We start from the raw sequence: 22,187 nt of genomic DNA on the forward strand, positions 1-22,187 counted from the left end.
GTCCACCTGAGTGGGGCGGGCGGGGGCCGTACTCACCTGGCGCCTTGGCAGGAGGGCCCCGCGGGGCCCGGGGCCGGGCTCTGCGCTCCCAAGCCGTGAAAGGCCTCGGTGACCTCCTGCAGCGTGGGGCACCACAAGGGCGCGTCCTCGTCACCTGTCGGGCCGAAGGAAGGAGGATGGTCAGAGCCGGGTGGACAGGGCCCCTGCGTGAGGGGCCTCGCGGGTGGGAACCAGCGCTGGGACGCCCAGGCCCGCAGGTGCCTGCCCCCCAGGGACCCTGGGAGTCATCTTATACAGGCTCCGAGGGCGGATGCGCTGAGGGGCGGGGCTGGGGGACGCTGGCCAGGGTCAGGTGACACCCGCTCGCTTGGCCGCGTGAGATGAGCAGTCCCGGGGCAGAGGCCCCCGAACCGCGAGACCCGGGCCGCCCGCGCCCAAGGGCTGAGGAGGGCACGCTCCTCCGGCTCGCTGTCGCCCGTGCTGCTGGGGGGCTCCTGGGCTGCCATCCCCGCTGCGAGCATGGGTGCTGGGCGCCAGCTCTCCTGACCCTTCCCTCAAGGGGACTCAGGGCCTTGGCTTCTGTCCAGCTATTTTAATACGGCGGAACCAGGTAGAAGGAAAAAAGCATAATATGCACAACCAAAAGATCTATGAATGCAGGAGCAAATATATATTTTTTTAAAGATTTATTTTATTTATTTCTCTCCCCTTCCCCTTCACTGTCTGCTGTGTCCATTCGCTGCCTGTTCTTCTGTGTCCGCTTCTATCCTTATCAGCGGCACCCGGAACCTGTGTTTCTTTTTGTTGCGTCATCTTGCTGTGTCAGCTCTCCGTGTGTGCGGGGCCATTCCTGGGCAGGCTGCACATTCTTTCGTGCTGGGCGGCTCTCCTTATGGGCACACTCCTTGCGCGTGGGGCTCCCCTACGCGGGGGACACCCCTGCATGGCACGGCACTCCTTGCGCGCATCAGTACTGCGCATGGGCCAGCTCCACACGGGTCAGGAGGCCCTGGCTTTGAACTGCGGACCTCCCATATGGTAGGCGGCCGCTCTATCAGTTGAGCCACGTCTGCTTCCCACCAGGAGTAAATTTAACTTAGGATTTAGAGAACATCTACACCAAAATCAACAAAACAGTACTGCAGGAAATCAGAGGCCTAAATAGATGAAAGGACATTCCACGCTCGCAGGCTGGAAGACTACACAGAGCTAGGATGCCAGTTCTACCCGGAGACCTGAGCGCCATCTCCACCAAAGCTCCAAGCCCCTCTCTGCAGAAACAGAAAAGTGATCATCAAATTTGTACGGAAGGGCAAAGGCCCCAGGGAGCAAAGCCATCTTGAAAAAGAAAAACTAAGTTGGAGGACTCAGGCTTCCGGATTTTAAACCTGATCACACACCGGTGTTCACAGCCGCGTTAGTCACAACTGACAGAGGATGGAAACCACCGAGCATCCACCAGCAGGTGAGCCGATCAGCACACCGTGGTGTCCTCAGACGACGGGATGCGATCGGCTGTAAAGAGGAACGACGTCCCCACGCCTGCGGCCACAGGGACGACCCTTGACGACGTCGTGTTGAGTGCATTAAGCCAGACACAAAACAGAAATATTGTGTGATCTTACTGATAGGAAATAATTACAACAGGCAAAGCCACAGAGGAAGAAACTAGGACACAGGCCTCCAGGCCGGGGTGGGGAACCAGGAGCTCATGCTTAATTGGTTCGGTTTCTGTTTGGGGCGACAGGAAAGTTTTGGCAACGGACGGTGATGACGGTGGCACGACGTGTGATTGCCACACTGAACTGTGTTTGAAACTGGTTGGAATGGGAAATCTTAGGTTGTATGTTCCCAGGGGAAAAACCCACCAAGACAAGCCACAGGACTGAACAATGCACAGAGTGACCCCGAAGGACAGCCCTGGACTGTAGCTGACGGCGTAACTGCAACAATGTTGTTTCATCTGCTGTAACACGGGTACCACTGATGGCCGCACTAAGGGTGGGGACACTCTGTGTGCGCGTGTCGCGCGCGGTACGAGGAGCTGTGCGCCTCCCGCAGGGCTTTGCCGTAAGCCTACTCCTTCACTAAAAAGCACACACGTGCGTGCCCACAGCCATCTCCAAACTGGCGCGGCCACGGCACCCCCACGATGGCGGCAGCTTCTCCGCCCCGCAGGCCCCTCCGCAGGTGGCCCTGCCATGCCCTCGCAGGCCCCAAGGCTGAGGCCTCCGTGGCCTTGTCCCTCTGGACGCGATCGCGCGCTGCTGGACGCGCTGCTCCCGGCTGCTCCCGTCAGGACGTCCCAGCGGGCGGCCTGGAGGCGTGGCTGGCCTGCAGGGGAAGCCGGGTGAACGAATGAACGAATGAATGAATGACGGGGCGCCAAGAGCCCGAACAAACCCGACAGAGGAGTACCCGACTGCGAGGGGAGCTGAAGGTGACGCAGCAGCGCGAGTGGCGCCAGGCCCGGGCAGCGGGAAGCCGGGGCGGGCACCAAGCTTCACGGTGCCCCTGAGCCCCCGCCATCGGAGGGCAAGCCTCCGTCCTCGGGGCCCCCTCGACCCACGCCCCGTGGGCCCAGGGGGCCCTCGTCCTCAAGGCCCTCGCAGGGCCAGCGCCGGGGGAGAGGAGACGGGCAGGCCAAGTACGGCCGAGTGTGCGGGCGCAGCCCGGGGCCGCCTGCGGGACGGGCACGGCGAGGCTCGCGTCCAGGTGCCTGCGGGGCCGGCGAGGGCACGCCGGGCAGAGGGCTGGGGCTGGGGTGGCGGCTCACGGCGGCCTGGTGCGTCCAGGGCGAGGCCGGAGCAGGGCCCGGGGCAGGGAGGGGGGGCGTGGGGACCCCAGTGGACCCGTCAGGGAGAGGTGCAGCCACGGGGAGGTGCCCTGTGCCCGGCCACTGCGGGGGGCCGCCCGCTGCCTCTCGCCATACCGGGGCTGAGCTCCCCACGGGTACCTGGATGCAAGTTTCTCTTTCCCTCCCCCTGGGCGGCCGAGCAGGTGCGCAGCCCGATGCCCTCGCTGCTCGCCCGTTTCGCAGATGGGCCCACTTGGCTGAGCGCCCCGCGATCTGGCCCGGGCGGGGCTGTGCCTCAGGGCCCCGGGGCAGCTGCACCTGCTGCTTTGACCCCGCCCGTGGTGCACCCCGCCGGGCCGGCCTCCTCCCTTCTCACCCCTTCCTCCCCGTGGGCGGGTCCCCGGTGAGGGCAGGGTGGCGGCGGGGAGGGGCTGGGTGCCCGGGGTAAGCCGCCCGCACAGGCTGGGTCTCTCCAGCGCCGCAGGAGGCCACCGCAGGGGGTGGGTGGCCCAGTCGCTGCTCAGCCCCAGGTAAGGTCTGGGAGCCGATGCGAGGACAGCAGCGGGGCCCCGAGGCAGGGGCACGGGCCGTCCCTAATGCCACGCCCCGCGGCAGACGGCGCTGTCGCAGGCGGGTGAGGAGGCGGGGGGGGGGGGCCACGGGCCGTCAAGTCCCAGCACCAGCACACAAGCGTGGGGGCAGTGGCCCGCCCACGCCGCTGGCACCTGCTGCCCAGTGGCCGAGTCTCGAGGCCTCCTTTGAGGTGCTCTCCTGGGTGGACGGACCACACTGCCGGGGAGGCGGGGGTGGGGGAGGAGCCTAAATTAAGGTGCCGCGCTTCGCTGCTGTCGGCACCGTGCGCATCAGGAAACCCCCACAGAGCGGCCGCCTGGCCCCAGCTCAAGCGCTCTGTCCCCACCGTGTCCCCCATTCCCACCCGCTGGCACGTGGAGCAGGGCGAGGGCAGGGGCACGGCCCGCCTGCAGGCCTCGACTCTGCCCCCAGCCCTGGCCGAGCCGCCCACGGGCCTCCCGGGGCTACCACCACGTGCCACGGGGCAGGGACAGTCACCTCGCCAGCCCCAACGTGGGAGCGGCCTGGATCCCAGGGAAGCAGGCTGAGTGTGGGCCCGGGGCACATGGGAAGTGTTCACCGCCTTCCACGGCTGCGAGTTTATTTATTTTAAAGATTCATTTTTATTTATTACTCCCCACTCCATTCTCCCTGTTGTCTGCTCTCTGTCCATTCGCTGTGTGTTCTTCTGTGTCTGCTGGTATTCTCATTAGGCAGCTCCAAGAACCAATCCTGGGACCTTCTGGAGTGGGAGAGAGGCGATCATTCTCTTGCACCACCTCAGCTCCCTGATCGGCCGCGTCTTCTTATTTCCTCTCCTCTGTGTCTCTTGTTGTGTCATCTTGCTGTGCCAGCTCTCCGCGTCGGCCGGCGCTCCTGTGCAGGGCCACATTTCCACATGGGCCGGCACTCTGCGTGGGCCAGCTTGCCCTCACCAGGAGGCCCTGGGCATCAAACCCAGGCCCCTCCATACGGTAGACGGGGGCCTAACTGCTTGAGCCACATCCACTTCCCCACCTGCGAGTTTAAATCCAGCCTTGTCCAGTGTCCCCAGCTTTGGCCACTTCACACTTCCAGGGGATCGGGAGCCAGCAGCCAAGCAGGCAGATGGGGCCCTGCTCCCCGGAGCAGCCCGTGCTGGCGAGACAGCGCAGAGAAGAGTGACATACCCGCGGTGCGGCCCGCAGAGCTGGCCTGCAGGGGGCCGGGGTGGGAGCGTGCGCGGTGGTGGGGCCTGCGCAGACCCCTGAGGGCGGAGGAAGCAGCCTCATGGGGGCCTGAGGCCCGAGCACCTGGCCTTGCCTGGTGTATTAGTCAGCCAAAGGGGTGCTGATGCAAAATACCAGAAATTGATTTTTATAGAGGGTATTTATTTGGGGTAGGAGCTTACAGATACCAGGCTATAAAGTGTAAGTTACTTCCCTCACTAAAGTCTATTTTCACGTGGTGGAGCAAGATGGTTGCTGACATCTGTGGGGTTCAGGCTTCCTGGGTTCCTGCGTTCCTGGGGCTTGCTTTACTCTGGCTTCAAGGTTCCTCTCTTCCTGGGGCTGGCTTCTCTTTCCTCTGCGTGCTGACTTCCCAGGGCTCCAGCTTAAGTCTTCGGCATCAAATTCCAACATCAAAACTCCAATATCAGAAACCCTCAACTCTGTCCTTGGCCAGTGCCTTGTATCTGTGAGTCCCACCCACCAAGGGGTGGGGACTCCCTGCCCTAATCATAACTCAATCGTGCCCAGGTACAGATCAGATTACAAACATAATCCAGTATTTCTTTTCGGAATTCATCAACTATGTCAAATGGCTACACCTGGGGTCAAGCACGGGCCGGGGATGCGGCAGGTGGGCTCAGCGGACGGGGCTGGGGGCCAGGGGAAGCAGCTGGCGCTACAAGGAGGGGTGAGGGTCCGCAGGGCAGGCGTGGGGTGGAACGACGACATCCTAAAGTCAGTGCCTTAAAGCCAGCGTGGGGTCGCCCAGCCACGGCGTGCCGGGGCAGGAGCCGGCCCTCTCGACGCCCCTGGGAGGGGGGTGTCCGCCGGGCTGCCCCGGCCTGTCTCCCGACCCTCCCGTCCACGCTCCTGTGCCCCGCGGCCCTGCGCAGCTCCGCCGCCGCCCCCGCCCGCCCCGAGCCGGACGCACAGCAGCCGCCCGGACCTGCGTAGCCTGCGCCCCCGTGGGTCCCTGGCCCATTTATTCCTGTGCGTGTCCATTAGGGGGCGGGGCCGCCGTCCCCAGGCCACCTCTCCTCTCCGCTGCCCTCTGTAACTCACACCTCCGCCTGCCGTCACCCAACACCTCCCAGCTCCCCAGGGACCAGCCGTGCAGAGCAGAGCTGCGCCGGGCCACGCCACGGAACACTTGGAGGGACTAGTGGCAGCTCAGCTGCCAATGACGGAAAGACCAAAACAAACAAATGAAACCATCCCAAAGCAAAACGACCCCCTCTCCCCCAAAAAACAAACGGCTGGCTTAAATAAGCTAGAATTTATTTCTCTCTAGTGAAAAAGAAGTCCAAGGTAAGCGGTGCACAGCTGGGGTGGGGACCTGACTTGTCTGCAGGTTGTTGGGTGTCCCTTTCTCTGCTCTGCCATTCTCAGGTTACCTCGTGGTCCAGAATGGCTGCTAGAGGCCCAGCTATTATGTCTGGACTCCAGGCAATCACTTTCTCACTTTGCTACCTAAGTATGCATTCTTGTTTTTTTCTTTTTTTAGGAGGTACGGTGGGGCAAGGATTGAACCTGGGATCTCACACATGCAAAGCAGGTGCTCAACACTGAGCTATACCTGCTCTGCTCTTGGAATGTTTTTAAAAGCCACAGGGGAAACGAATGTAGCTTAAGCAGCTGGGCTCCCGTCTACTGTACAGGAGGTCCAGGGTTTGATGCCCAGGGCCTCCTGGTGAAGGCAAGCTGGCCCGTGTGCCGAGCTGGCCCACGAGGAGTGCCGCCCTGTGCAGGAATGCACCCTGCACAGGAGTGTCGGCCGACGTGAGGAGCTGGCACAGCAAGAGACACAGAGAAGAGAGAATAAGAAGACGTAGCAGAACAGGGAGCTGAAGTGGTGCAAGAGAGTAACCGCCTCTCTCCTACCCCAGAAGGCCCCAGGATCGGTTCCTGGAGCTGCCTAATGAAAATAGAAGCAGACACAGAAGAACACACAGTGAATGGACACAGAGAGCAGACAACAGGGCGGGGAGTGGGGGTGGGGTGGAGGGGAGAAATGAATAAATCTTCAAAAAAACAAAAACAAAAAGTCACAGGGTTCTCTCCGTGCACCTAGGAAAGGTGGCAGTAAACCTCCCTCCCACATTTCACGGCAGGGCCCACCAGGTTCTCACTGTGGATTTCAGGCCTCGAGACCGTGGGACTATTGCCGGTCTCTGGACTAAAATGAACAGGAAAAGCCCCACCTCGCCCCTCTGGCCAGCGGGGGCTCACCTGAGGGCTCACCTGGGGGCTCACCTGAGGGCTGCAGGTCCTGGCGGTCCAAGGGGCGCTCGGGGGCGCCTACGCTATTTTGGATCAGGGGTCCCCTGAGCCCCGGAGGCAGTGGGGCCAGCAGGAGCTCCTGCTCATGGGCCCCACCCCAACACCCCAGGTGTAATCAGATCGGGTGTGATTAAAACAAATCCCCCAAAGGTTCCATCACGCGGACTAGTTTGGGGACCACGGAGCTCACAAGAGCTGTGACCTATATTTCAGAAAAACGCTCGGGGCTCACGTCACAGGACGGGGCAGTGCCGAGGGGGCGGGGGGTGGAATTGGGGCGCCCCGGTCCCCGTCACACACGGGGCTCGCTGCCACACAGCTGGAGCCCGGCCGGCCGCCCGCTGGCATCAGCTGGGGGGGTGAGAGGCCTAGCCAGGCCGCGCCTAGGCCTCGGGGCCCCAGTGTCACCTGGAACTGCCCAGCTGGAGGCTCCCGGCCCCAGGCGCCCTGGCCGAGTCAATTGCGTTCCTGCTCCTGCGTTTTCAAAGGTGGTTTGAGTCCCTGCTCCGCGTAGGGAGCACCCTGAGACCACCTGGCCACACCCCACCCGGCCAGGCTGCGAGGCTCACAGCAGCCAAAGTGCTCCGCCGGCGGTGCCAGCTGGCCGCACGCCAGGCGCACCGGGGCGAGGGGTGAGCCTGACGCCGCGCGGCTCCGAGGGCAGCACAGGTGCTGGCTCAGCTGAGCCCGCCTCCTGGCAGGTGCAGCGGTGCCCAGGCGCCCCGCTGGACAGACGAGGGGATGCGGGAGCCCAGGGGCCGTGCCTGCCCTCCTGGGGCCAGCCGACCTGTGCCCCAACCTCCAAGGACCAGAGGGTGCTGGCGGCTCCGCGGCAGAACAACCAGGCGGGGACAGAAGGCGCCTCCAGGACTAATGCCATGGCCCTCCACTGCCGGCCACGGGTCCGCTCCTGGAAACGCAGTCGCCCGCTGCCTCACGCAGCCGGTAACCACTGCGTCCTGCCCATAGCTGCCAAGGACCCCACAGAGCTGAGCTAGAGAGGCGATGCCCAGGCAAGGGCCTGTCCTTGGGGAGCTCCCTGCCTCAAGAGGGACATAAATAATCCAATGATCTGCACAGAGTGTAAATGATCCCACACGGTGGGGAAGGGGCCACAAGCACAGGCAGTGGATGGAGGGGATAGGACCTGGGGGCTGGAGGCAGGACCGGAATGAGGCGAGGCCTAGGGAAGAGACGGGAGAAGGACAGGAGCCAAGAGGCTCTGGGGCGGCTGGAGAGATCCCAGAGCCTGCAGAACAAGGGCCGGAGAGCAGGGGGCAAGACGAGGCGAGGTGCGCCAGGCGGCGGGCGCGGTGTGCAAGCGTCGGCCGAGTCATGCGGACGCGTTCTGAGGCCCAGCGCCCTGTTGCTGGGTACGAAGGGGAAATATAGAATATCCACTTGTTGGATTGTTGGGCTGATCAGTAAGATGATTGATGTTCAGTTTCATGCTCCCTGCCTGTCGTGAGAAGGCTCTTTGGAAGTCTTAACCATCATTTTCAATTAAATTACATAAATGTGTCATGATAATATACTGGCTACACTATATAACCAGTATATATATATATATATATATATATATATATACGTAATTTTTTCCCTATAAATTATAGGCTTTTTTATTCAGTTAAGAGGTAGACAGGTGAACATGGAAGGCTATTCTATTTACCTTCCCCAAACTCACATTCCACTTCATCCGTTCTACACTGCTAGAAGTCTTCAAAGAAATAACCGAGGTTGTTAGAAGGCTTTTCCTCCTACTTCTTCTTAGCAATAATAGTCAAATTGCTTACAAAGAAGTTGCTACTAACTTAACTCTTCAGCATCTAAAGGACCTTGTCCTTCCACCAAGTTCCCACGTGTCAACAGAACCTGCCGTGACTAACGGGGGCAGAGTTCAATGACCACTTCTATAAGATACTAGGAGGGACACTTCAGTTAGCTTTTTGTTAAATTCCCATGCATGTTAGGGCAGTAGCTGGTGGAACCAACAAAGCAGCGCCCTTTATGTCAGATGTATAACCTATATTGAGAACTTAAAAATAAAAAAAAAAGGAATGAGCTACAATGACCTACATTTCTCTCCTAAGAAATTGGGGAAAAAGAAAATCCAACCCAAGGTAGGCAGAAGAAAAGAAATAAAGCGCAGAAATCAATGAATAGAAAAGAGAAAAATAATAGGGAAACCCAACGATACTAAAAGCTGATTCTCTGAGATCAGTAAAAATGATAAACCTCTAACATGTCTGGTGACAAATTATCAACATCAAAAGGAGAAAAGGGTCATCGGCACAGACCCAACAGACATTCAAAAGGTAGGAGAGTATTAGGAACAACTTTATGCCAAAAAGTTTGAGCTTTGATGAAATGACACAGACTAACAAAACACACCCAGGAAGAAAGAGATACTGTGAGCAGCCTTTATGTCTGTTAAAGAAATTGGACTTGTAGTTAAGAACCTTCCTACAAAGAAAAGCCTGGATGGCTTTGCCGGCTTTTACCAAACACGAAGGAAGAAACAAGAGCAGGGCTATACATGTTCCTCCAGAGAGACTTAAGAAGAGGGAACACTCCCAGCATTTTATGAAGCCAGCGTTACCGTAATACAAAAACCAGGGAGAGAAACTACAGGCCAGCAGTCTTCACGAGCACCAAGAATATTCTTAAAAAAACAATCCTTAACAAAAAGTTGGCAACATGACCAAGTAGGATTTGGAGTGGTTTTCACATTCGAAAATCAATGGGGGGAAGCGGACGTGGCTCAACGGGTAGAGCGTCCGCCTACCATGCGGGAGGTCCAGGGTTCAAACCCAGGGCCTCCTGGCCTGTGTGATCAGCTGGCCCATGCGTGGTGCTGCGGCGTGCAAGGAGTGCTGTGCCACACAGGGCTGTCTCCCACATAGGGAAGCCCCATGATCAAGGAGTGCGCCCCATAAAGAGAGCCTTCTGGCATGAAAAAAGCTCAGCCTGCCCAGGAGTGGTGCCACACACACAGAGAGCTGACACAGCAAGATGACGCAACAAAAAGGGACACAGATTCCCGGTGCCGCTGACAAGAATGCACGTGGACACAGAAGAACACACAGCGAATGGACACAGAGAGCAGAAAACCAGTGTGGGGGTGGGAGCAGGAAAGGGGAGAGAAATAAATAAGAAAATAATAAATCTTAAAAAAGACAAAAAACAATGGGACACCCCGGACTCCAAGGTGCCGCTGGGGGGACCCACGAAGGAGAAGAAACTCCTGGATGTCAAGTTAGGGGAGCTGCCCAGCTGGAGATGGAAGTGGGCTTTTGCTCTAAAGGCACTGTGGGGCGTTTGCAAGCAGTTCAGACAGATCCCATGCTGTCAGTGCCAAGAGGGGTGGCTGGTGTGGCTTTCAGTGCCCGCCCTTCATACAAGGAACTCAAACACGAATGGTTCTGCAAGTGCCACTAAGAGGACCCGTCCACTGTTCTTACCGGCCCCTCTTGGGGGGACACAGCTGTTCCCGATTCCTCTCATCTCCTAATTGAGAACTGGTGCCCAGCAAGAGATGACCAGTTTAAAAAAAGAATCGGTGCTGTTCACCCTATTAAGAGACTTAGGAAAAAACACCATATGACCATCACAAAATCCAATATCCGCTCCTGATAAAATCTCACGAGACTAGGCGTTTACCAAGGTTGCAGATAGCAGATCAATATGTAAGAATCAGAAATTGAGATTGTAAAAAAAAAAAAAAATTGAAAGCCAACCATGATGCCATTTACAATAGCAACAAATAATGTGAACTACTTAGGGATAAAACTGACAAACGTGCAAGACCTGCATACTGAAAACTATATACAACATTGCTCAGAGAAGTTAGAGACCTAGATATGGAGAAATGTGCCGGGTTCACAGTTTCCAAGACTCAAAACTGTTAAAAGGTCAATTTGCCCCAAATTTATCCCCAGGCCCAGTGCAATCTCAATCAGAATACCAGCAGGAATTTTTGTAGAAAATGACAAGCTCATTCTAAAATTTATATGAAAATGCAAAGGACTTAGAAGAGCCTGTAGCAGTTTGATATTATTTATGAATTCCAAAAAAAAGAAGGATTATATTTGTAAACTGGTCTGTTCCTCTGGGCATGAGCCCTTGACTGTACTGGATTCACCTGAGATGTTTCTGATTAAATTATCTATTAAGATCAGGGTTTTGCTTTGACCACATCAGTAAAGCATGACTCAGGCTGAGTCCCTGCCCCCGTGGTAGGCTGATATAAAAGGACACTCACAAAAGAAGACATAGGAAGAAAGAGCACTCCATAGACACAGCAGAGGAGAGGACTTTGATCCTGGAGCCCCGGGAGAGAGGATGGAAAGAAAAAGCCCCACGCCAGCCTGTAGAGGAGAGCCTGAGAAGACTCGCAGATCTTGCTACAACGTGTGGCAACGGACTTTGGTGAGAAACCAATCTTGAGTTGGACTCTTTAGGGCCTTGAAACTGTAAGCTTCTACCCCAAATAAAAATCCTTTATAAAAGCCAACAGATTCCTGGTACTTTGCATCAGCACCTCTTTGGCTGACTAATACAATCCAAAACAACTTTGAAAGAGAAAAACAAGGTTGAAGGATGAAACTAGCTGCTTTCAAGCCTTACTATCAAGCTGCAGTCATTAAGACAGTGGGGTAAAGTTTGACTTACAAATCAAAGAACCGTAACGGAGAATGCAGAAACACACCTGGATACGCACGGCCAACCGATTTTTTTTATAAAGGTGCCAAGATCATTCAAGGGGAAAGGATAATCTTTTCAGCAAATGACACTGGAACTGGGGAGCCATACACAAAGAAATTATCCATACCTTGTTGAATGTACAGAAATGAAACAACAGATGTAGGTCTAATGTAAAAGCTGCGATCCCAACACTTCTAAGAAGGAAGCAGGGAAAGTACCTGATGACCCAGACTTGGTGTTTCTTAAATCTGGCACAAAAGGCACAAATTACCATATAAAATACCAACAAACCAGACTTCGCTAAAATACGAAAATTTTTGCTTTTCATACTACACATATGCCAAGTATGTAAACTTTACACTTCAAATGTGTGTAGGTTAATGCATGTAAATTTTACTTCGATAAACCATTTCTTGTTCAAAGGATGAGTTAAAATGTAAATATAATTTTTTTTTTACTGGTACATGTAAATTTGTTTTTCAGTCATACAATATATTACACAATATATTTGGTTCAGAGTAATGCAATCACACAGTATTTGTCCTTTTGTGTCTGGTTTGCTTCGCTCAACATAATGTCCTCCAGGTTCATCCATGCTGTCATACGCTTTACGACTTCACTTCTTCTTACAGCTGCATAATATTCCACTGTGTGACCAGACCACAGTTTGTTTATCCATTCATCGGTTAATGGACACCTGGCTTGTTCCCACCTTTTGGCAGTTGTGAATAATTAAATACAATTCTTAACATTTTCTTGCTGCCTTCCTGTAGCTCATCCCAGGACCCCCACTCTGGAGACCGCTGGTTTCAGACACCTTGCCTGTTTGTCCTGTGCAGGCAGAGGGCTTTCCTGAGATTCAGGACAGAGAAACTTCCAGAATAATCCAGGGTGCACAGTGGCGTTAACTTCAGAGGAATGCCAAAGCTGCAGAAGTATGATGCAAAAATGAACATAAAAACATGTGGATTGTGCAATGATTTTTCCCCCATGGAAATAGAAGAAACTGTTTTTTGTTTTTTTTCCTTAAAGATTTATTTATTTATTTAATCGCCCCCCACCCGGGTTGTCTGTTCTCTGTGTCTGTTTGCTGCGTCTTGTTTCTTTGCCTGCTTCGTCAGCGGCACGGGAAGTGTGGGTGGCACCATTCCTGGGCAGGCTGCACTTTCTTTCGCGCTGGGCGGCTCTCCTTACGGGGCGCACTCCTTGCGCGTGGGGCTCTCGTATGCGGGGACACCCCTGCGTGGGGCGGCACTCCTTGCGCGCATCAGCACTGCGCATGGGCCAGCTCCACATGGGTCAAGGAGGCCCGGGGTTTGAACCGCGGACCTCCCATGTGGTAGACGGACGCCCTAACCACTGGGCCAAGTCCGTTTCCCTAGAAGAAACTGTTAATAAATTACTGGGGGAGAGGAAGTGGCCACAGGGTGTGGGTGGGATGGGAGGCTTCCTTTTTCATTTTGAACTTTCTCTAGTATTTGATTTTTCTAAACTTGTACATAGATTAAGAAAAAAATAACGGGTTAACTGGGTGGTAAGCTTAGAGGCCTTGTTTACTTCTTTTTTACAAAAAAGTAAAAGTATGACAATACCCAATGAATATCCGAGCATATTCATATACCCTGTATACATGCCCTGGAGAACTCCCTCCTACCCATGCGTCCCGCGTCAATGACACCCCACACCAGTGTTCCTCCCCTGCCATAGTTGAACCCTTCTGTGATCCAAAACTTCAAAAATGAAGCCTAACATACTGCCAAATTCAAATAGTAGGAAAATGAAATAGCAATGGTAGGTTTAAAGATTAGAAATAGAATACATAATAGGGGGCACATGGTTGGGAGGGAGTTCTCCAGGGCATATATACAGAATACATAAAAATGTTTGGATATTTTCATAGTGGTTACAGTTAAAAATGACAACTGAGGGAGTGCTGACTTCCTAGCCAGGGGAGCTCTATCACATTCCTTGATGGAACAGCAACAATCCCCCAAGAGCAACGGCAAACACCAAAAAGGGATGGTCCAACAATGAGCCCTTGATACCAATGACTATGCTTGTGAGCCTGTGTGCCTGAAATAATAGGCCTAGAGCTGTACGGTGCCAAAAAGTTACCTCCTGAGAGCCTCCATGTTGCTCAAATGTGGCCAGTCTTGAAGCCAAACTCAGCATGTAAATGCGTTGCCTTCCCCCCAGCCTGGGACATGATTCCTGGGGATGAGCCTCCCTGGTGCTGAGGGATTACTACCAAGTACCAGCTGATAATGTAACTAGAAAACGACCTTGAACAAAAGGGTCAACTCAGACCAGCAGAATAGCTCAGCCTACATGTAATAGCAGGAGTTAAAAATGCTTTTTGACCTTGAATAAAAGTGGGAAATGGAAAGGACAAATGAGTTTATATGGCTATGAGTCTTCAAAAAAGAGCCAGGAGGTCATCAGAGGGGTCGCTCTTATGCACACCTCAGCAGAGAACCAGAGACAGATAAACTAGGTATAACCCCAGGTATTGGTTCTTCTGAGAGCTACAGAGACCCACAGGTTCTATGGTCATGGCAGATGGAGTTCAGTGCCATGTCAGTTGGCCCTACTTTGGAGTTTGTGTTCCTGAGTGTGATGGAGTTGGATTCAGATGTGATCTTTGTGGTTGGTGCTGGGGTTTAGTGTATACTCAGGGGACCTGAATCTCTGGACTGTCCATGTGATAGCTAGGCCCTGAGCCTCAACAGACTAGCAACTCCTACCCTTTGTTCATTGGACTTACCCCAGCCAGCTAACATGGAGGTGAAGAAAGTCAACCACCACACCAGGGAGCTAAGATTGTCTACAACTGAAAGCAGGAGAATCGCATCCATCATCCATGTGGAATCTAAGCCCCCTTTCAATATAGGTGTGGAGTGGACACAACCACTCCAGGGTCCACAGGATGGAGGAACAGAGTATGGATTAGAGTGGATTTACTGATATTCTATTCATGAACTATTGTGATTAGTAATCAAAGAAAATGTAACTTTGACATGGAGAAAGTGGCCATGGTAGCTGCTGAGGGTAGGGAGTGGGAAGAAGAGATGTGATGTGGGGGCATTTTCAGGACTTGGAGTTGTCCTGGGTGGTGCTGCAGGGACAGTTACTGGACATTGTATGTCCTCCCCTGGCCCATTGGGTGGACTGGGGGAGAGTGTAAACTATAATGGGGACCATTGACCATGAGGTGCAGCGGTGCTCAGAGATGTATTCAACAAGTGCAATGAATGTCCCATGATGATGGAGGAGGTTGTTGTTATCGGAAGAGTGGGGTGAGGGGGGTAGGGGTATATGGGACCTCATACTTTCAATGTAACATTAGAAAAAAAAAACAAAAAACCTAAAAAAGTGAATGGATGTGCAGTGAACTCAGGGCTTTTATTTACATTTTTTTGTTTTTTCGGTTTTTTTGAGGGCTTTTATGGAGTAGGGTGAGGAAGAGAAGGAAAAGGAGAAGGGGAAGGGGAAGAGAAAGAGGAAGGGAAAGGTTGAGCATGTTTCTGCATTGATTGGAAAGATCCATTACAAGGGTGCTGGATTTTAGCTTGGAGTAGCAGTTCATGACACAAGATTTTCACAATACACACATGAAAAAAAATGATTTAATAAATGGAATATCATAAAATCAAAACACAATCATATCTATACTGCTGAAGTTAATGTTCCATTTACTAGCCATTGACATTCTCTAGTACAAGTTGCTTTTTTTCAAGTCTGTGATTTCACATACTGGAATTGGATCATTTTTATTCTTAATTTTGATCGCATTTTTTCAAAGAATCTCCTACAGATTTATTGTTTCCAACTTTATTGTGTGCTATTTTTTTGAATATCTGTATAGATGTATCTAATTAGAATGTATGAGTCTTTATAATAAATTTTCCTTGTCCAATCTAAAAAAATACATATTAATTTAGAAAAACTAGAACAAATTGGAGTATTAAAAAATGAAAAATATCACAAAACTTTGTTTCTGATGTTTTGCCTTTCATCACTGTAATAGGTGTTGCCCTGTATGTACAGTGGCAAGGCAATCTCTTCCATTACTTCCTCAGTGTCAATATCCTTCTTTTTTTTTCTAATTTTTAATTTTGTCTTCAAAAAAGTTTTAGATCACAGTTAAGTCACATATACAATATAGGGGACTTCCATATACCCAACATCAAACCCTTTCCCCCTTCCCCAGTAATGATCTTTTTACATGTGGATGTTATATTTGCTACAGCTGATGAATAGATATTGAAACATAGCTACTAACCATGGTTCCACTATGGTTTACATTTTGTTTTATATTTTAGACTGTACATTTTTCTAAATTTTGGGTTACATTATGGTTTATATTTTAGACTGTACACTTTTATAAGTTTTTGGAGAAATTTAACATGGCCTATATCCACTGTTGCACGATCTTGTGGAACACTTCCATTGCCCCCCCCATTACGCCTTCTTCCATCTATTCTATTCCTCTCTCCCTCTCCCCTCAGGGCCCACAGTGACAACCAAGCTTCACTGCTTGGAGGACAAGATTTATAGATACTTGCAACAATGCTGTGGGCATCACACATTATTCCGTCCTCCCCTGTTGGGAGCCACCCATGCTCTTGAGAACATTAGGCCTCCCCAAGATGGGAGTACAACACCTTCCCGCTCCTTGTATGGGTCTCCACCCACTAATATAACACACTATGACAAGATGAGCACTCACATACTCCCTAAAAGTCTGCCTCAAGTGCACCCTGTGCCAGATTCCCCCCAACAAAGGCCTTAAACAAGTATCCCTTCCTTATATGACAACTGACTGAGCACCGAGTTTCTAGCTGGGGGAGCTCTGGCGCATTCCCCAATGGAACAGCAACAATCCTCCAAGTGCAATGGCAAAGACCAGTGAAGAAGGATGGTCCAGTGATGGGCCCTTGATACTGATGATTATGCTAATGAGCCTATGTGCTTGAAATTCCAAGTAGGCCTAGAGATGCAGGGTACCTAAGAGTTACCCCGAGAGCCTCCATGTTGCTCAAATGTGGCCACTCTCTAAGCCAAACTCAGGATATAAATGCATTACCTTTCTACCAGCGTGGGACATGACTCCCAGTGATGAGTCTCCCCGGAGCTGAGGTTTTACTACCAATCACCAGCTGGTGAGGCAACTAGAAAAAGACCTTGAATAAAAGGGGGAAATGGTGAAGACAAATGAGTTTATATGGGTGAGACTTCAAAATGAGTAGGGAGGTCATCAGAGGGGTAGCGCTTATACACGTCTCAGCAGGACCCCAGAGACAGCCAAAGTAGATACAACCCCAGCTACTGGTGCTCCTGAGGGCTATGGAGACACACAGGTCCACGGTCATGGCAGATGGTTCTGAAGTTCAGTGCCTTGCCAGTGGGCCCTGTGTTGCAATTTGTGCTCCTGAGTGTGACGGAGTTGGACTCAGATGTGGCCTCTCTACACATGCCTCTTTTGTCACTTTTACTGAACCTGTGGTTGGCTCTGGGGTTGGTATATGCTCAGGAGACTTGAATCTCTGGACTGTCCATGTGCCAGCTAGGCCCTGAGCCTCAGCAGAGTTGCAACACTACTCTCCTGTTCGTTGGACTTACCCTGGTCAGCTAACAGGGAGGTGAGGATGGTCAACCACCAAACCAGGGAACCGGGAGAGTCTACAACTGCAAGCAGGAGAATCACATCCATCAGCCATGTGGGATCTAAGCCACCTCTTGATTTAGAGATGGAGTGGACATTACCATCCCAGGGTCCATAGGATGGAGAAATAAAATATGAATTAGAGTGGACTTACTGGTATTCTACTATAGAACTACTGTGATTCTAGCAATGGAAGAAATTGTACCACTGATGTGAAGACAGTGGCCACAGGACTTGCTGAGGGCAGGGAGAGGGAAGAAGAGGTGTGATGTGGGGGCATTTTCGGGACTTGGAGTTGTCCTGAATGATATTGCAGGGACAGATGCTGGACATTATATATCCTGCCATAACCCATTGAATGGACTGGGGGAGAGTGTAAACTAGAGTGTAAACTATAATCCATGTGGAGCAGCAGTGCTCCAAAATGTACTCACCAAATGCAATCAATGTGCCACACTGATGAAAGTTGTTGTTGATGTGGGAGGAGTCGGGGGCTGGGGAGTGGGGTATATGGGAACCTCTTATGTTTTTTAATGTAACATTTTGTGTGATCTACGTATCTTTTTTAAAAAAGACAAAAAACAATTTGCAATATGAAAAAAAAGTCACCTTATAAATATTCACTGGGAGGCAGTGATGGGGTAAGAAACAAAGGAAGAGACAGAATGCAAGCAAGCAGAGAATAGCCCACAAAGTGGGGCCTGGCAAGAGGCCCCAAGGCCCACTGGTGTCCTGGGACAAGGGAAAACTACAGTGGCCAAGTGTGGGAGAACAAAGCGTCCCACGACCCAGTGTGTGGGACTGAAATGAAGCTGTCCTGAGAACTGAATTTCTTGCCCACTTTCAAAATATCTGAAGAATGCCCTGGCCGGGGCCATTTTATTTTATTATGTGCATCGTCCTACACAAATATTACAGAAGCTGGTAAGGCATGGACCGGGTGAGCGTGGATGGCATTGTTTGGGGAGTTAACAGGGCACACGGCGTTTTGCTCCTCTTCTGGAGTGGCTGGGGCTCGCTGACAGAGCTGTTTTTGTTTCGTGGTTCTGCTTCCTGCCTGGTCTGAGGGTGCGGGGTGATGGTCAGGCCCATTTTGGCTCAAGGAAAACAAGTCTGTTAAAGACACATGAGGCAATTTCTTTCAATTAGTCGCTCAAGAATATGTTTACTTTCAAACGCAAATTCTGCCACCAGAAACCTGAGCTAATAAACAAGTTGAGCAAGATTGCCGGATACAAGGTCACAGGCAAAAAACGACTGTGTTATTATTACATGCTGGCAAAGAACAACCTGAAAATGGATTTGAATTAAGAAAACAATTCTATTTGTAACAGCATCAATAAGAATAAAATAATCAGAGATAAATTTTTTAGAAGAAGAGCAAGACTTGTATACTAAACACTGCACAATGCTCTTGAAAGACAGGAAAGAAGACCTCGATCAGCAGACTTTCCAGGTCCCTGCCTTGAAAGACTTATTATTGTTAAAATAACGACAGCCCCACAAAAATCTGTTTTTTTTTTGGCAGAAATGGACAGGATGATCCTAAAATTCATGTGACCATGCAAAAGACCCAAAATAAAATAATCACGAAGAACAACAAACTCAGAGGGCTCACAATTCCCAATTTCAAAACTTACTACAAAGCTACAGTTAACAAGAAGGTGTGGTACTGGGACAGAGGACAGACCAGTGGAAGAGAACTGAGAATCCAGAATTAAACCACACATTTAGGTCAACTGATTTTCCACAAGGGGTGCCAAGACAATTCAATGGGGGAATGAAAGTTTTTTCAAAGAATGGCGCTGGGCAACTGGACATCCACATGCAAAGGAATCATGGGGGACCCCTACCTCACAGCACATACAAAACAAACTCCAAACGGGTCAAAGACCTAAATGCAAGAACCGAAAAGCACAAAACTCTTACTCTTAGAAAAAAACAAGCAGACATCTGTGTGACCTTGGATTAGGCCAGGGTTTTCAGATAAGACACATAGAGCATAAGCCAAACACCAAAACAGAAAACTCAAACAACTTCAAAACTAAAAGCTTTTGTGCTTCAAAGGACACTATCAAGAGAGAGAAAAGGCAGTCCATGGAATGGGAGAAAATTTTTGCAAATCATGTATCTGGTAACGGTCTAGTCCAGAATATATGAAGAACTCCTACAAGTCAACAACAGAACAAAGACAAACAACCAACCAACCAACCAACCAATCTGAATGGACATTTCCCCAAAGAGGGTACCGGAACGGCCAGTCAGCCCGTGAAAAGGCGTTCCCCATCCTCAGGCAGGAGGCAAACGTGAATCCCCGTCCCCGCGCGGTGCCTCTCACCCCGGCGCGAAGGCCAGTTCAAAAAGTGGACGAGAGGACGAGAGGACGTGGGGGAGCTGGAGTCGTGGTCACTCGTACACGGCTTGGCAGGCCCTCAAAGAGCACAACGTGGAGTTCACACACCAACCCAAATTCTCCGCCTAGGTATATACCCAAGAAAACGGAAACACAAGTTCACACAAAAGCCTGCACGTGAATGTGCCCAGTAACGTATTTTTAACAGCCGTGAGGTGAAAACAACCCCTGCGTCCCTCACCAGAGGAGCGCACAAACAAGAAGACGTTAGCCCCCCAAGGGGGGATTACTCGGCCGCGGACGGAACGAGGCCCCGCGACGGGCTGATGATGTGAAGAGCCTTCCAGACGAGATGCTGAGGCAAAGGGGCCCGTCACAAAGGGCCCCAGATGGGGTAAAAGGCTCAGAAGAGGCAAATCCAGATTGGGGTTTGTCTAGGGCTGGAGTTGGGGGCAATGGGGAGTAACTGCCAATGGGTAGGGGATTTCTTTCTGAGAAGAAAAGGTTCTAGAATTACGGGGTAGGGATGGCTGTCCAACTCTGCGAATACACTACAAACCACGGAATTGTACACTTAACAAGAGTGCACTGTGTGGTGTGCGAATTATATCTAAGAAAACCCTCTGTCCTTGCCTTGCCTGACACTGACCAAGCTCCACTGTCCCTGCGGTGGCCCCCATTGTCCTCTAAGACCTGTCCCCAGATCTCCAGGGTCTGGGTCCCTCTCCCCCCAAGGGAGCCTGCCTCCTCGCCTCAGGCCCCACCACCCTGCTTCCCGTGCACCTCTTCACACCCAGACCCTGCTCCCAGGGTGGGAAACCAGGGCCCACAGGCAAATACTGTCTGCAGGGGGCTTGCCCCAGTGACATTTCTTGTTTCAGATTTTTTTTTTTTTAAATTTCTCTCCCCTTCCCCCCAAGTTGTCTGTTCTCTGTGTCCATTCGCTGTGTGTTCTTCTGTGACCACTTCTATCCTTAGCAGCAGCACCAGGAATCTGTGTTTCTTTTTTGCTGCGTCATCTTGCTGTGTCAGCTCTCCGTGTGTGCAGCACCATTCCTGGGCAGGCTGCACTTTCTTTCGCGCTGGGCAGCTCTCCTTACAGGGCGCACTCTTGCGCGTGGGGCTCTCCTACGCGGGGGACACCCCTGCGTGGCAGGGCACTCCTTGCGTGCATCAGCACTGCGCATGGGCCAGCTCCACACGGGTCAAGAAGGCCCGGGGTTTGAACCGTGGACCTCCCATGTGGTAGACGGACGCCCTAACCACTGGGCCATGTCTGCTTCCCCACAGTGGCGTTTTTAACGGCATTAGAGTCCATGGACACTCGCAGTCCAGCTTGTGGCTGGCTCTGCTGTCTGTCTGTCCGAGAGCTGGACTCCCCTTCTTTGCTAGGTGAACCCGGGTTTGTCTGTCCAGGTGCCTGCACAGGGACAGCAGGTCCGACCACCCCAGGGGATGAGCCTCCCGCTGGCGCTTGCAAGGACCGGGCTAAGGAGGCCCCGGGAGCCAAGGTCACGGGTGAGCTCCGGCGGCTGCAGCAGAACGAGGCGGCCCGCGTGGTGGCAGCCCCTCAGCAGCGTGAGTGCGCGGGCCCCCCCTGGCACGGCCCCTCCGGGAGTCCCAGGCTGCGCGGGCCGCCAGGCTGCAAGCAGGAAGCCATTCTATGCGACCGTTTCTGTTCGTGTCCTAAGGAGATACGGGGGGAAGGGCTGCCCCTCCAAGGGCCCAGCATTTGGAAGGATTTCTTGGCTCTTTTTAAACAATTGCTCCCTTTCACAGTGAATTCCCCATCTAATCTAGTAGAGAACCCAGCTGTTCTGACCACAAAGATTTCAAAGCAGCTGTTGTAACTGTGTCTAAGGGGGTAAAATATGCTCATACTGAATGGATGAATAGGAAGTCTCAGGACAGAAACAGAAACTATTAAAATAAAAAAAAGAAAAGAACTGGAGGAAATTCCACCACTAAAAATTCAAGTATCTGAAAGGAGGCTGGAGAAGTGAGTCTTCTGGGTTCTGAAGGCTGGGACGAAAAACAGAGAAAAGTGCGAGACGACCTCCTAGCCCCCTCCCTCCCCCTCCCCACCTTGAACTGTCGTCTCATGAGAATGCGGTGATTGGAGCTATGGCAGCCTTTTTGCACCCATGAGTGAAGATGGCAGTCAGGAAGCCGAGGCAGAGTCCTGATCTGCTGCTGCATGTGCTCTGGAAGCACCCCTCTATGTTCCTTGTCATATGGGATAACACATCACTTGGTCAGGTTTTTGTTATTTACAATCAAAGAACATTCTAACTACGTGGAGTGCTCTAGCAGCACTGTGGCTGTAACTGGCCAAATCCGGGTAGAGACGCCCGCCGTGGACGTGGCAGGAGATCCCACCTGGTCGCGCGGGCACCTGAGTTTGCGGTCCCCGCCCTGCACATCTTTGGAGAAAGGGCTCAACGGCCCTCACTTCCCCAAGCCCTTCCCCGGCCCCGACCCCACCTTCTTCCAGGTAACTCCCTTTCCCGGGACTCCCCGTTTGGGGCTTGGCAGATGACTCTTCCTGTCTCCCTGGGAACTGTTCAGCTCGGCCCCTCCCACTGGCAACACCCGAGGGCAGCA

The 22,187-nt window shown here is 52.2% G+C and overlaps 1 protein-coding gene across 1 annotated transcript in view; it reads right to left on the reverse strand.

Moving 5' to 3' along the window:
• FAM178B (family with sequence similarity 178 member B) overlaps window positions 1-22,187 on the reverse strand; it is an 85,773-nt gene that overhangs the window by 38,020 nt on the left and 25,566 nt on the right. Inside the window, exons 9-10 of the mRNA XM_058278121.2 lie at window positions 21,669-21,674; window positions 37-154 (exon numbers count right to left, since the gene is read on the reverse strand). Coding sequence (XP_058134104.2) covers window positions 37-154; window positions 21,669-21,674 — 124 coding nt within the window. The remainder of the gene's footprint in view (window positions 1-36; window positions 155-21,668; window positions 21,675-22,187) is intronic.

This window comes from Dasypus novemcinctus, chromosome 17, assembly GCF_030445035.2.
Source record: "Dasypus novemcinctus isolate mDasNov1 chromosome 17, mDasNov1.1.hap2, whole genome shotgun sequence".
Classification (NCBI taxonomy): domain Eukaryota; kingdom Metazoa; phylum Chordata; class Mammalia; order Cingulata; family Dasypodidae; genus Dasypus; species Dasypus novemcinctus.